Source organism: Armigeres subalbatus, chromosome 2 (assembly GCF_024139115.2).
Source record: "Armigeres subalbatus isolate Guangzhou_Male chromosome 2, GZ_Asu_2, whole genome shotgun sequence".
In the NCBI taxonomy this organism is placed as follows: domain Eukaryota; kingdom Metazoa; phylum Arthropoda; class Insecta; order Diptera; family Culicidae; genus Armigeres; species Armigeres subalbatus.
Window position 1 is genome coordinate 284087846 of NC_085140.1, and position 16610 is coordinate 284104455.

The 16610-nt window shown below is 44.6% G+C and overlaps 1 protein-coding gene across 3 annotated transcripts in view; it reads right to left on the minus strand.

Annotated features, from left to right (window-relative positions):
- The window catches only part of LOC134212337 (tyrosine-protein phosphatase Lar), a 612250-nt gene that overhangs the window by 148424 nt on the left and 447216 nt on the right, over positions 1–16610 (minus strand). For all 3 annotated transcript variants that reach the window (XM_062690096.1, XM_062690098.1, XM_062690097.1), the window contains 3 exons: positions 10484–10870; positions 10282–10415; positions 9975–10125 (listed from right to left, as the gene is read on the minus strand). In XM_062690096.1, the coding sequence (XP_062546080.1) occupies positions 9975–10125; positions 10282–10415; positions 10484–10870 (672 nt within the window). The remainder of the gene's footprint in view (positions 1–9974; positions 10126–10281; positions 10416–10483; positions 10871–16610) is intronic.

Consider the following 16610-nt stretch of genomic DNA (forward strand, 5'->3'; position numbering starts at 1 on the left):
GATTGGCTTTGGATTGGATTGGGATTGGGTTTGGATTGGATATGTATTGGATTTGGATTGGTATTAGATTGTATTTGGGCTGGATTTGGATTGAATTTGGATTGGATTTGAATTGGATTTGGATTGAGATTGGATTAGATTTTGATTGGGATTGGATTGCATTTGGATTGGATTTGTATTGAGATTGGATTAGATTTTGATTGGGATTGGATTGAATTTGGATTGGATTTGAATTGGATTTAGATTGGATTTGGATTTGATTTGGAATGGATTTGAATTGGATTTGAATTGGAATTGAATTGGGTTTGGACTGGATTTGAATTGGATTTGGATTTGGATTAGATTTGCATTGGACTTGAAGTGGTTTTGGATTGGATTTGGACTGGATTTGAATTGGATTTGGATTTGAATTGGATTTGCATTGAACTTGAAGTGTATTTAGATTGGATTTGGACTGGATTTGGATTGGAGTTGGATTGGCTTGGGATTGGATTTGATTTGGATTGAATTTGGATTGGCTTCGGATTGGCTTTGGATTGGATTGGGATTGGGTTTGGATTGGATATGTATTGGATTTGGATTGGTATTAGATTGTATTTGGGCTGGATTTGGATTGAATTTGGATTGGATTTGGATTGAATTTAGATTGGATTTGGATTGAATTTGGATTGGCTTTGGATTGGATTTGGATTGGATTCGGCTTGGATTTGGATTGAATTCGGAGTGGATTTGAATTGGCTTTGGATTGAATTTGGATTGGGTCTGGATTGGATTTGGATTGGTATTAGATTGTATTTGGGCTGGATTTGGATTGAATTTAATTGGACTTGGGTTGAATTTGGATTGGATTTGGATTGGATTTGTATTGGCTTTGGATTGGATATGGATTGGATTTAGATAGAATTTGGATTGAATATGGATATGATTTGGATGGATTTGGATTGAATTTGGATTGGATTGGATTTGGCTTGGATTTGGGTTGGATATGGATTGGATTTGGATTGAATTTGGATTGCATTTGGATTGGATTTGGATTGGATTCGGCTTGGATTTGGATTGGCTTTCGATTGAATTTGGATTAAATTTGGATTGGATTGGGATTGGATTTGGATTCTATTTAGATTTGGATTGGATTGGGATTGGATTTGGATTGGATTTTGAAAGGATTTGCATTGAATTTGAATTAGATTTGGATTTGATTTGGATTAGATTTGGATTGGACTTGAAGTGGATTTGGATTGGATTTGGACTGGATTTGGATTGGATTAGCATTGGAGTTGGATCGGCTTGGGATTGGATTTGGATTAGATTTGGATTAGACTTTGATTGAATTTCAAATTGCTTTGGATTGAATTAGGATTGGGTTTGGATTGGGTTTGAACTGGATTTGGATTGTAAATGAATCGGGTTTAGATCGGATTTGGACTTAATTTGGATTGGCTTTGGATTGTATTTAAACTGATTTTGGATGAGTTTTTAATTGAATTTGATTTGTATTTGATTTGCATCGATTTTTATTTAGATTTGGATTGGATTTGGCAAATCCAATCCTAAGCCAGTCAAAATCCAATGCAATCCGAATTTTATTCAAATCCAATCCAAATTTGTTTCAATCCAAATCTAAATCAAAATCAATGCAAATCAAATACAAATCAAGTTCAATCCAAAACTCATCCAAAATCAGTTCAAATCAGTTTAGTTCGTCAAATAATTCAAGTGAGGCAAAAAAAGTATTTTCTTAAAGAGGTGATAATTAAATTACTTAATTTTTTTACTAATATTCAAGCTCCTGAATTCATTAAAAAATGCAGTATACATGACTTTTTTGTACACGATCATAATCACAAAATATTGAATATCGAATTTATTTTTAGTACTCATTTTTGTTGTATGCTCGCACTAGCCGGTTCAATTAACATTCGGATATTTTTAGATGGTGACATCTGTATCAAAGCAGGAACACACCCCCAGCTCGTATCAACTGGCGAACGGTCGTAGTACGACGCTTTAACAAATAGAACGCACATTAGCAGCACCAATGGTCATTAATGAAGATAAATTGCTGATACGTTTGTTGAATAATTGGTCCCACGAATTGAGTGATATTTAATGGTTACTGGGCAAAAATCAACACCACCCCGAGGGTATATGCGTCCGCACCTGTGTGCGTTTCTGTTTCCCGGTGAATAACAATGGCCCGACGCCCAACCTTTCAGCGCGCGGTTCCCTACACTGATGATATTGTAATAAAATCGGACGATGAAGATGGAGTGGGACGTTAATAGCCAACGTCAACACCAGGGCTGTGATTGCAGATTTAAATCATTTATTCGGGATTAGTTGCAAAAAAATCTCACAATAGATGTGTCCCTCAGAACGGTCTTTCATGAGACTAGGAATGGGATATCTATTAGATAGAGATAAGGTTTAAATAACCAACACATCTTACAAAGAAAAGCTCCTTCGCAACGCTATCTGAGGATGTACCATGCGCCGTTCGCATTAATAACATAATTAATGAACGCATGATATGCTGTTACCAAGAAATCTGTGTATCACCTCTAAACATAATAAATATTTTTGGCATTGTTCATTTGCCATCCGGCAGTTATATTTGTCAATTGTTAGATGAGGTAAACATATTCATTAAAATAAAAATGAACTGCCTCTTCCCTAATAAATTGCTTCAATAGTTTGAGCATTGACCATGCCTCACACATAAATAGATTTGAAAGTCATTGTCCGCACATAAAAGTTGATAAATTGTTCATTGTTCAAGGCAATTCAATAGTCAGATGGTGCCGGTCGTATGTCATGAATTCATCCCTTCAGCAAACAAGCAACTTACTCTACTATCAAAACAAAAATAGTGTGAAATCGTTGTTTGCTTTCCGGTATTCCGGCCGGAGGCGGATATTCCGGCCATTCTTATTCTGCACACACGCAAACACGCCCCAACACCTGTTCCAGTGTAGTGTTTCATTTTCATTGATTCCATCGTAGTGGAGAAAAATCAGTATGGCCCCCGGAGAGGGGTTTGCGGACGGTGCACGATAGTTAATGGACCCGGTGTCTAGCTAATGGTGATCTATGGACCGACCGTTGTCGTGTAATAAAATCAATTATAGTGGCGCTTTCGGGCAAAACCCGAACAACCGGCCAGGGCTTAACAGGTCATTATTTTTCCAGCCGGGAACGGGATGATGGCGGGTGTGGAATCCCGTCCCCGTCGCTCTCGTTATTGATTGGCTGACGTTTGATGCCGCGAAAAGCTTTGGCTTTGGTTGATGTGCTTCCATGATCATTTATGTGCGTAATAGGGTGCGCCAAACTGGTTCAGTTCTTCTTCTAGAATGGGCAATTTTCAAATTTGAATTTTTGTTTTCGGGAATGAAATTTGTCGCGTTAGACAAATAGCATGCGAATGGATAAATGATTAATATTTATAGAAATCTTGCAGTTGATAAGTTGTGGCGTTGTACCACAGATTCCACAACTGATAATATTCCTTCACCATTACGAATGTTTGGCACTTGTCGAATCCTATCTTCGATATAACCATGACATGACACTTTATCGACGATAGTTCAAGACCATCGCTTATGTGACATCTCGCATGAGAGAAGTTTAGTGGATGTTGCATTTTAGCTTTTCTTTAATCGTTTGCTTTATGTCTCACGGAAGCGAGACGCTAGAACAATGGAGTAAATCGTAGTGGCAGCCCTTCGTTCTAAAAAAAAATTTTTTGGAGATCCTCAGCAATGATGAATTCCAAAAAATATAAGGTATACGGAGGAATATGAAACATCAGCACCAAAAGACGTATCCTTTTCAGTCTTCAAACACCTTGTAGACAACACATAGAAAAGTATTTGGTTCTAATATGATCTCCGCAAGTTTCTCTTTTCGGATGTGTGATCTTGCTGCGATGGATGGGCTTATGCCATTAGTACTGAAACGGCAACCAAAGACATATCCTGCCGTGGCGGTATCACTTGTAGACTATTTTTGTTTAGTGCCGCGTCACATAAAATCTGGCATGTGATCTAACGGACATCGTGTCCTGGAGCTCTTAATAGTAGTGCAGTCAAGCAAAGACCTTTTCCATCAGTGATAATGATGTGGGTTCTCTTCTTTTCGGAAATACTTTTCTGAAGCGTTCCCTGAAGACAATTAGTCGTAGCCACGCTTAAATTTACCTAGCTAGGAATATTTCAGTTGAAAATATATTCAAGCTTACCGACATTAATAGGAAATCGACTGTTGGAGTCATTGGGTAAAAGTTTTATCAAAACTAGAAACGTGGCGTCAGTATTATTTTATTATGACTTTATACCTAGATGGAAAAGGTTGAAGAAAAAAAATACTCCCCCGAGGTGAAACGCACCATCCAACAAATTCTCATACAATCATAGAAGAAGGTGAGCTCCAATATCGTTAATTTCAGTTAATTTCAAAACTTGTATCAAACAAACCAAGTAAATCGAAGCATATCAATGCGATCAATTCTGCATGTACAATAGCCTGATTTCAGAATGAGACTTGTATTCGGGACCATTTACTCCATTAAACCGTTGTTAAGGCTGTTGCAATTTTAGAACCTTCACCGCCAGTATCCCAAAATCTTTCGTCCATCCCACTTCATTGATCCGAAGTACGCGGCGACAGATTAGTATATGTTCGGTGACAAGCATATGAATCCACAGGCATTTTTAAAATCAAATTTCAACAATTTTTGGACACAAACGTGAGAAAATATTGTCTCCTATCAGCACAATCGGTCCTCTAAAGTTTCGTTGTCAGTAGAAAAAGCGCTTTGAAGCCATCTTCGAAAATCTCGTCGCACATCAGCACCAAAAGACGTATCCTTGAAGACTGAGATTAGATGAAGCAAAAAAGCCTGCTTCGAGGGCCTGTGTCAAAGTGCCAACGCGAATCCATGGGATGACGCCTATAGGGTCGTAATGGCCAAGACACGTTGGGCGATGGCCCCCACAGAGCGGTCTCCAGAGATGCTGGAGAGGATCATCGCGGGGCTCTCCCCACGTCATGACCCAAGTCCCTGGCCTCACTTTGTGGAGCTGCTAGGGGCCAGGGTGGCCGACAAGGGAAGAGTAACCATGGTGGAACTTGCGGGGATTGCACAGTCCCTTAGTGTAGGTAAGGCGCCAGGACCAGATGGTATTCCGAACCTGGCCATCAAAGTGGCCATTGCTGAGGCTGGACGAGGCAGTCTGCCCTGAAGCATGGAAAAGGCAGAGCTTGGTCCTATTGCCAAAGGCGGGAAAACCACCGGGGAATCCGTCAGCATATAGACCAATATGCCTGCTTGATACGGAGGGGAAGGTGCTCGAGAAGATCATCCTCAACAGGCTGTTGATAAGCATGGAGGGTGCGGATGGTCCATCGAGTAACCAGTTTGGCTTCCGAAAGGGTAAGTCGACCGAAGACGCTATCTTGTCGGTTACCAAGTTCGCGGAGAATGCTATAGAGCGTAAGAGGAGGGGAGTTCTCTATTGTGCCAGTTAGGCAGCTATTGCAGATGCGCTCATGCGTCTTGGAATTCCCGAGTAACAAGATTCTCGGAAACTACTTCCAGGATCGAGTACCAGTATACGACACGGAGGCGGGCGGAAGTGCGTATACTCAAGGGTTCCGTATACTCAAGGTTCCATACTGGGTCCGGTGTTATGGAACGTCATGTACGACGGTGTCTTGAGGTTGAAGTTCCCGGTGGGCGTGGTAATCGTCGGCTTCGCTGACGATATTACGCTGGAGGTCTACGGCGAATCGATCGAAGAGGTGGAGTTGACTGCAGCCCACTCGACCGCAATTGTGGAGGAGTGGATGAGTTCCAGGAAGTTAGAACTGGCTCACCACAAGACTGAGGTGGTTGTTGTTAACAACCGAAAGTCGGAGCAACAAGCGGTGATAAGGGCAGGCAACTACGCGGTCACCTCTTAACGCTTCGTCAAACACTTGGGGGTAATGATCGACAATAAGCTCACCTTTGGTAGCCACGTCAATTACGCCTGCAAGCGTGCCTCCACAGCTATAGTGGCATTGTCCCGGATGATGTCCAATAGCTCTGCGGTTTATGCCAGCAAGCGCAAGCTTCTGGCTAGTGTCGCTCTGTCCATACTGAGGTATGGAGGGCCAGCTTGGGGCACGGCCCTGCGTATTAACTGCTACAGAACGAAGTTAGAAAGTACGTATAGGCTCATGTGCCTAAGAGTTGCGAGCGCGTACCGTACCGTGTCGCACGATGCACTTCGCCTTCGCACGATGCCTATTGATATCGTTATCGGTGAAAACATAGAGTGCTTCGAAATGCGCGGCACGAGAGGCATCCGTAGGACTGTCAGGTTGGCCTCAATGGTCAAATGGCAGCGTGCGTGGGACAGTTCCACTAAGGTTAGATGGACACATAGGTTGATACCGGAGATAGGTAAGTGGGTCAAGAGAGGAAATCACTTTCCACCTGACCCAGGTTCTTACAGGCCATGGTTGCTTCAGACAGTATCTACACCGGACTCGGCATCGCAAATAAGAGGTGGTCCAAGGGATCGGAGTCGGCTTCATCGAACAACTGGCCCGGCCAAGAACAACTTGGTATCGTTGCTTTCGCGGCGTCGGTCAACCGGGCGGGTTCCGAGTTCGAGGACGGAAAGGGGCCCACGTCATGGCTGGGGCAGGCGTAGGCACCGCGTCGGCAAGTCCCTCTGTTTGTTGGCGAATAGGCCCTATCGCAGAGAGGTCAATTTGAGGTGCACGCAGCATAATCATTCTTGATACCAGCCGTGCAGGCGCGAAGTCGACCCACCTTCCGAGGGCATAGGTCGTGGTAAGGCCACCTGGAAAGCCGGCAATGCGCTGGCGCGATACCATGGTGTTCTTCTGAAAAAGCGAGTCACGATGTTCGATGCTGCAAGGACACGCAGTCAACCTCGAGGGTGCGTTGTGCACTGCCCCCCCTTTGAAGCATTACTTTCTGGTTGTACCGAAGGGACGATGGGCTTGGCGGCAATGGAAACGGTTTAGCGGGTCGGGATGTAGTCCTGCCTCCCTCGTTTGCTGTTGGAGGTGGTCCCTAACCCCGCACTTCCTGGACAACCCAGGATGTCTTTTGAGCAGATTCCCCCTCCATTGCTTAGGAAGAAAAAAACTCTTACTCCCTCACTTCCTCTTAGTCACTCGCTCGCTCTTACTCACTCACTCACTCTTGCATAATTCGCTCATTCATACCACTCACTCACTTTCACGCGCTCACTCACTCTTGCTCATTCTATCATACTCATTCACTCACTCTTAGTCACTCAATTTTACTCATGCACTCTTTCTTACTCATTTACTCACTCGCTCACTCTTACTCACTCACTCACTCACTCTTACTCACTGTGTCACTGTAAAGTTTATTCCACAAGGAGGGCGTGCTTTGTATGAAGAAGCAAAGAGTTTTAGACCCATCAGTCTGACCTCATTTCTTCTGAAATGCTCTTGAGGTTCCTTTTGAGGTCCCATAATCTTCACGGCTGCTCTTGACGTTCTCTTCGATGTGGTCCCACTACACATACATCTCAAACAAGAAGCACTTTCTTGTACTTACCGATTATGGGTTCTCGGTTTCATGGAAGAGAATTCTGTCAACCGCAGTTTTACACACACTTCGTTGTTACAACTCATGGTTGATTGGGACAGAACTGTCCTCGCTCCAAGTGATCTCACACTCGCTAGTAGTTTTCCTTATAGGACATTTTCAATACAATTCCCCTCGCGGGATGAGACATCTGGCTATTTGAAGAGAAGTATGTCGGACAGCATTGTTTGTTACACTGGCGGCTCCCTGTTCGAAAGTAGAGCGGGTGCAGGTGTCTACTCGCGTGAGCTAAGATTGGAACAGCCCCACTCACTGGGTAGACACTGCACTGTCTTTCAAGCGGAAATATTTGCCATTATGTGTGGAGTGCAATCCGCATTGCAGAAACATATTATGGGCAAAGTAATATACTTCTGTTCAGATAGCCAAGCAGCTATTAAAGCTCTTGCTTGGGCCAACTCAAGGTCGAAGTTGGCAATCGCATGTCGAACTCAAATTGAGGAACTGAATTCAGTTAATACTTAGCCATTCTTCCATAGCTGGAAACGAACTGGCTGACGAGTTAGCCCGCACTGGAGCATCACAAGACTTTATTGGTCCTGAGCCAGCTATTCCAATATCTAAGTGTTGGGTAAAGCGTTTGATTAGCCCTAGGGCTTCCACTCAGCACAAACGGTATTGGAGTAGTTTGGATTCATGTCGACAAACAAAATTGTATATCCGAGAGCCATCTCCGATAGTAGCAAACTATTTAGCTAATCTGTCTAAACAGAATTGCAGTGTCTTAGTCAAGGCCTTGACAGGTCACTGCCGACTCAACTATCACATGGCAAATATTCAACGTGTTGAATCATTTATCTGTGATGATTGTGAATCCGATTATGGAACTTCTTATCATCTTATATGTAACTACTCAGTTTCTGCGCAACTGCGTTTCCAAAAATATGGTAAACACTTACTAAGTGAAATTGACTACAGAAACCTGAACCTTCAAAGTATTCTGTTGTTCATAGCCCGTTGTGGTAAGGAGCTATGAGTTTTTGTACGTGTATACGTTGTATGTCTCTTCAAGGGTCCTTTCCCAAACTTCCCATTATTCTCCCATCCATATTCCTTTCCTTTTTGTTCACTTCCTTTTCTGTCAGGTGCGTTTCCCTTGTAGCCATGTTGACGTTGCCTCCGGTTCTTTGCATGGTGTGCATGAGAACGTGTTGCATAATCTCCCTGCCATTCAGGACTCAGGGTGTGGTGTGTGAAAGGCGATTTTACACAACACCGATTGAACTAGTGGAGGCTTTTCCGCTTTACAAAACGTCTTCTGCTTACCAGGGTGGGAATTGAACCCACACTCCACAACATATGCGTCTAGACGACTGACGTCGGTAACTACATGGCTACGAAACTCACGATATTGTACCACATTTGACCTTATAAACTATAACAATAACTAATAGAACAAAGTTTGGATTTTCTAAATGTCATCATAATCTTTCAAAACACCACCGTATGTTAGAGCCACAAATCGGAGATTTCTAGAGTAATGTGACAAGATAAAATATTGAGGTTTCAAATTACAACAATGTTAAAATTTTGCAGGGAATCTTATAACGCCCAAGATAATTATGGTACTTCAAGAACGATCCCAAACATAAAATTCCCAAAAGAAACCAAATGACTATACTGCCGTGAATCGCATATTTGTCCCATATGAATAGGAAACCCAGCAAAGATGGGACAAATATGCGATTCACGGCAGTATAGTTGATATAATTCCAATGTGGATATATTACTCATATTAGTAGTAGAACCCTCCCACTTAATAAATATCACACACCACTTGGACTGTAGACTATTTCTTCTAAGTTATCTTAATTTATGAGATATTTACGTTGATTCGTAATACTTTGATTCGCTTTGAGAATTAACATTTGGCGTAAGATATATTCCGCAGCTTCATCTCCTGTCTCAACCCGGAAAAATCAGTGTCCACAGTTCCGATAGACACACTATAACCCACCCTAGTTCGCTTCACCCAACAATGCGAAGCTATGAGTACTGACGTGTGATGTGTTAATGGACGGTGTTTGTTATTTTGTGCGCTTGTGAAAACATAGGACGAGAGAAACTGATACCTGTTCGTTTGATATCGGAAAAAAAACTGAGAGAAAACACCCCAATACTGTGGCGTAGGTGGTGGTGGTGGTGGTGGTAATGGTGCTGCTATGAAATGAATAGGTGTATTGTTTTTTTTCGCTCTATTGTCGGTGCAATTGAGGACGAAGGGAACGGGGTCTATAGATATTGCGATAAGGTAAGCGTGAGCTGGGGGGAAGTGAAGATGGGGATAAACCTGGGTGCTGGATCCAATTCGAAATACCTGTCTCTCCGGTAGTGCACGTGGCTGGCGACGAGGGCGGCCCTCTACCGATATTGTTCACAGCAATAACATAAAACTCGTACTCCGTGTATGGACTCAGCGTCCGCACCACGTAGAACATTGTAATGATGCCACTGATTTCGCTGAACGCCTGCCAGAGAAAAATTGCCGTGGAGAGGAAAAAACACCATTAATAATGCTGTCAATTACGGGGGATTAATTTCATCTTTGCGCATTTTCACCGGGGCAAAGAAAAATTAACAAGCTTCAATTTCCAACGGCCCCGGTCACCCAGGGGAGCACTTACCTGATTGGCATTCTTCGGTTTGTACTGGATTACGTAGTATTGGAGATCTTCCGGTCCCTTGTACGACCACTCTAGGCGAACTTGCGTTGCGGTGACTTCCGATATCGTCACGTCGGTTGGCGCTGCGGGAAGGGCTGCAAAATTGATACAACGAATTATTAACGATTCGTGGTCTGATCTCATAACTCGTCGGATGACATACATTGCACCTTCACCAGGGTGGTGGCATCGATAACCCCAAGGGTTGACGATGCGATACAAGTATAATTGGCACTGTGTCTGATGTTACTCAGCTCCAGGACGTTGCGCCCCACCGGGACGTCAGTCTCCGGTGTAAGATCCTGATCAATTCCTTGCCGCCATTTGACGAGAGGCATCGGAGAGCCCACGGCTACGCAGGTTAACGTCAGGTTGCCACCCAACATCACCTCGTAGATGGGCTCCGGTGGCCGCGAAAAAGTGGGAGGCACACGTCTAACTTTCACATAGAGGTTTGTTTGCTTGGTGTGTTCCGTGCCGACAGAGTTTTCCGCTACGCACTCGTATCGTCCCATGTCACTTTCTTCGCTGTTGTCTATCTGGAGGCTTCCTGCAACACAAAGTAAAAACATGCTGTAATATTGTTGGGTACCTGAGGAAATTAATTACTTTAGAATTAATATTTATTTTTGCACCGTACTACACAGTCCCTATGATTTCCTTTCCTTTCCATAGACGAAAGACACCGCCGGGGAAAATCTATTGCATCCATTATTGTCCCGGGTGCCTGGATAATGTAATAAGTTCTGCCCCCAGCCATCCCTGTCAGGGTTAGCCATCAAATTAAAAGTTGGAGAAAGAGATTGTATGGCAAGCCTTTCTTGTCTTTTTATACAATCTGGTTGGGGTGTAGGACGTGTGCACATGCATAAAAATAGATTTCAACAGTTTTTCTCCGCTCGTGACTTTGGAACCATTGTTTTGTGACTCATGAAATCTATAAATAATGAATATGGATTGTAAACCTTCAAGGGATTCAGTTTGCATCAATAAAGAAAAAAGAGTTTAATCAACTAATTGAGTAAGCAAAAATGAAGTAAATGATTGCTTCAATTAATGTTTCTTTAAAACAAATTCATATTTCGGTTCATGTCTTTGAACGATCGAGAAGCAAAGCCAAATAACGAATTTAATCAGTATCTTATCGGATATCTTCCAACTGGATTTAGGCTTCGTAAAAGTATTCAATAGGCGCTTCCACAGTTATTAATTACGGAGATTTTTAGCCATGCTTTCTATAAAATGGTAAAATGAAATAAACAATAATCCGCCTTACCACCCGAAGGGAATTGAAAACAGTCCGAGAGCTCCGAGCTCTCTTACATCTAATTCTAGCTCTGGGGATAAACGCATTGCATGATGGTATGCAAAAATGTTAGGCCCTGGTTGCGCCAGTCTAAAGCATACAGCGAAATGAGTGACCAAACACATGTTCCACACAGTCGCAAGTGTATTTGTCTTTCTTCCTCACACTGTTAATCTTGGCCCATTTCATGTTTTCGTAGATATGATCGGTCGCTTGATTGTTATGGTTTTATATACCTAGTTCCTATCGCTACTCGATCAGCAATCAGCTGGTCAGATACACAGCTGAGTATAGGGCACAAAGTTAGTTGGAAATAAATAGTCGCGCCGTACGGATGCTATCCGTGATTCAATTCCACAATAAAGTTGTAGTTTTCTGTTCGCGTAATAAAGTGTATCAATCAAGTCCGTCGCGAGTCTAATTGATTTCTACGGTGTCCGAAAAGGTTGAATAGAAGAGTGAATCGCGCGAACATTTGGTCCTTTGATCCGGATAAGCATTCCCGGCAAAAGTTTTCGGACATTTTACGTGTGGCGGACAATTAGCGAAAAGTGTTTGTTCACGAACAATCCCCGCGAACCGTGATGGACGATTGACACTATTGTGACGGTGACATGAAAGCGAACGGTGAATAGTTTCACCATTTTCGATGCGAGCCTGCGCCATCGAGTGGAAATACAGTGCCAGAACCAGGACATTCTGTAGCAAAGTGGATTGCTAAGCTGGAAGATCGCGTCGATTGGTGATCCAGGGACGGAACAAATGCTGTGTTTTGATGTCCTTTGAAAGTGGAGACGGAGCAAATCAGGACCAGGACAGACGTTTAAGTGACGGAGCAAGGAAAAAGGGAGTAGAGTGCATGTGTGGTGGCGTTATTTGCATGAGTAAACACTGTGGCTGTAAGGCAAATAAATTGATTGATTGCATGTGAGTCCATCTTTTTTTCGAGCAGTAGCCCTGTTATCCGCCCATTAAAGTTTGTTTGGTCTCGGTTTTCGCTGGTTTTCATGATATCGTTGGTTCCAAGGTTGATTCCCTCTGCTGCTGTCAACTAGGGAGGCATGTTCTGTCAATCCGTGGTCGCGTTGGGTGGTTCGTCGAGTCGATCGTTGTGCAAAGTGATACAAAAAAGTGCTGTGTTGTGAACTTGGCTTCGCCTGTGCAGTGGAGTGCATTTTATATGAGAGCAGTGTTTCCCAAGCTTTGTTCAAGTGCCAGTGAAGTGTAAAATGCCAGATCTCCGAACATTGAGTAAAAAGGAACATCAGCTCCGGAAGTCGCTTGAAGGGATTCAGCAGTTCGTCGCTAGTTATCAAGCAAGTAGAGATGCGCGACAGGTCTGTGTACGTCTGGAGGCATTAGAGAGGGTATATGGCCAGTTCGTCGATATTCGTATGGAGATTGAGCTGCTTTTAGAAGACGCAGTTGAGAAGGGCAATCCCCAAGAAGAAGAAGCGTTGACGGTAGCGAACGATAAAGTGAGGCAGGAATTCGAAGACAGCTTTTATTCCCTAAAGGCAGACCTAGTGGCCTTCAAAACGGTGGGCTCCAATGTATCGGTGGGTTCTACAAGTCAGCAGCCGGCATCCCAGTTTGCAAAAGTGAAACTCCCGGAGATCAAGCTGCCATCGTTTAGTGGGAAGATTCACGACTGGGTGCCATACCGTGACAGTTTCCGTAGCCTGATCCACGATAATCCCCTCCTTTCGGATGTCGATCGGTTCACCTATCTCCGGTCTTCTTTAGTTGGCGACGCTTTTCAGGAAGTGAGTTCCATTGAATTGTCTGCGGCCAATTATGAGGTAGCATGGAAATCGCTCGAGAGTCGCTACGAGAACAAGAAGCTGATTGTCAAGGCGCATCTCGATGCGCTCTTCGCCGTGGAGAGTCTCAAGAAGGAAAGCTATGGAGGACTCAACCAACTAATAGGTGACTTCGAGAAGAACCTGCAGATGCTTGAGAAGATCGGAGAGAAGCCGTCGGATTGGAGCACCATTCTGGCTTACATGGTGTGTACCAGATTGGACTTGGCGACTTTACGGCAGTGGGAAACCCACCACAACAGCAAGGAAGTGGCGAAGTACAAAGACTTGATGGACTTCCTGAAGAGCCACTGTTCCGTATTGCAATCTGTGGTGCCAGTCGATACCGTCAGTTCCAACAAGCAACGGTCGTCACGTCCTGCAATTTGCAATACAATGGTTAAATCGACGGTGAAATGCTGGTTTTGCAACGAACCGCGCCATTCCGTGTTCCAGTGTGTCAGATTCCAGCGTATGAGTGTGTCGGACAGAATTGAGGCTGCCAGCAGAAACAAACTCTGTCGGAATTGTTTATATCCGGGCCATTTTGCCAGAACGTGCGAGAAGGGAACGTGTCGTCAGTGTCGTCAGAAGCATCACACACTGCTGCACACTGAACAGTCTAGATCCTCCGATCCACCCACGCAGTCAAGACCTCCGACAGTCAACCAACAACACAGACAGCCACAACAGCGATTTACACCACCGAACCAACATACTCGGACTGCTAACACTGCCAATACACAAGACTCACACACACAGCCAGCCACAGAACACGCCACCACAAGCCAAACACATGTAGCCCTCCCCATAACACCGACACAAAACATAGTTTTATCCACCGCCTTGGTCAGCATTAGAGACCGCTATGGCAGATCCGTGCTGGCACGAGCGCTGCTGGATTCGTGTTCGCAGCACTGTCTAATGACATCAAGTTTCGCTAGCAAACTCAAGCTAGACGAAACGCCAGTCTATTTGGCGATTCAAGGCATTGGATCGACTCAAATTGCTTCCACCAGGCTGGTTACCGCCGTAGTTAGTCCAAGATCGGTAAATATTTCATCGTTTGCCGAAGAAATGCAGTTCCATGTGCTGCCGAAGCTCACCGTGTCACTGCCTACGGCAAGCTTCTCTGTTACAACGTGGAATCTCCCAGATTCGGCGCTTCTTGCGGATCCCAGGTTCTTCGAGACAGGACCGATCGATCTTATAATCGGAGCTGAATATTACATGGAACTGCTGAAGGAGGAAAGACGGAAAGCTACGGATGATGGTCCAACGGTGCAAGACACCGTATTTGGATGGATTATTTCCGGTCTTGTTCCTGAAGTTCCTGTTAGTGCATCGTACTCGGTAGTTCACGTGTGTTCAACGGCGGAGATACAAGAACAGCTTTCAAGGTTCTGGGAAGTGGAAACTTGTCATTCAGCCACTACATTTTCGGTCGAAGAGTCTGCTTGTGAAGAAATATTCGACAGAACAACGTTCAGGAACGAAGAAGGCAGGTACGTAGTTACGCTGCCTAAGAAAGAAGGAGTGATCCAGCAATTAGGCGGGTCAAGATCCACAGCAATCAAGCGCTTTATGGGGATGGAGCGGCGGTTCGCAATGAATCCGGAGTTGAAAGTGCACTACGCTGAGTTCATGAGCGAATATTTAGCAATGGGCCACATGCGAGAGCTTTCCGAAGAAGAAACGAGTGCATCATCGTATTACTTGCCTCATCATGCTGTCATTAAGCCGGATAGCACAACGACAAAGTTGCGAGTCGTTTTCGATGCGTCATGCCCGACATCCAGCGGAATTTCTCTGAACAATGCTCTGATGGTGGGACCCGTTGTTCAGGACACGATAGTGGACATTGCACTCCGCTTCCGAACTCACCGGTTCGCTCTAGTAGGAGACGTAGCAAAAATGTATCGTATGATATTGTTAAATCCAGCCGATCAGCAGTTGCAGAGGATAGTTTGGAGAGATAGCGCAGCGGAACCGCTTCGGACATTCGCTCTCGTCACGGTTACGTACGGTACGGCATCAGCTCCGTATCTAGCCACAAAGTGTCTGCAGCACTTGTCGAATGAAGGCCAAGAGGCATACCCCAGTGCTGCCAAGATCCTCAGGAAGGATTTCTACGTAGATGACATGCTGTCTGGTGTAGACGACATAGAAGGTGGGAAAGAGCTCATCGGTCAGATGATAGGACTGCTGCAATCTGCGGGATTCTCTCTGCGAAAATGGAATTCTAACAGCAAAGAATTGCTGTCAGCGGTGCCGGAGGAATTGAGAGACGAGCGATCGATTTTGGAATTGGATTCATCGACCGCTGCTGTGAAAACGCTAGGTTTGACTTGGGAGCCCAGCACCGACTGCTTCCGGTTTAGTTCGCCAGAATGGGATGAGTCTGCAGAAATTACCAAAAGGAGCGCCCTGTCGGATGCATCCCGACTATTCGACCCGCTGGGTCTAGTAGGCCCGGTCATCGTTCAAGCAAAGATTTTCCTGCAGGAGCTCTGGAAACACGATTGCGAGTGGGACGATCCTTTGAACGCACGATTACAAGAGCAGTGGCGTGAGTACCGGCGGAATTTGGTAGGTCTTGCAGAGATCACTGTTCCTCGATGGATAGGAACTAGTTGCAGCAACAAATTTATTGAGATCCACGGCTTCTGCGACGCTTCAATCAAAGCTTACGGTGCCTGCATATACATCCGCACTGTAACAGCAGACGGAAGCGTACACGTGCATCTGCTGACCTCCAAATCTCGAGTAGCTCCGCTCGAGAATTTAAAGAAAAACAAAAAGTTGCTGTCCATTCCCCGTCTAGAACTGTCGTCGGCACTGCTCCTGGCACACCTGTACGAAAAGGTCGCCAAAAATATCAACATTGTCGCCAAGTGTTACTTCTGGGCTGATTCAACAATTGTCGTGTGCTGGTTGTCATCGTCACCCTCAAGATGGAAGCAGTTTGTGGCGAATCGCGTCTCCGAAATCCAGCATATTACAAAGGGTAGTGACTGGAATCACGTTGCTGGAGAAGACAATCCTGCAGACATTATTTCTCGTGGCATGTCGCCGACACAACTGCAGTACGAATCGCGCTGGTTCCACGGACCGAATTGGCTGATGTTGGATCAGAAATACTGGCCCGATTCCAAGCAGATCAACGAAAGTGGCATCAACAA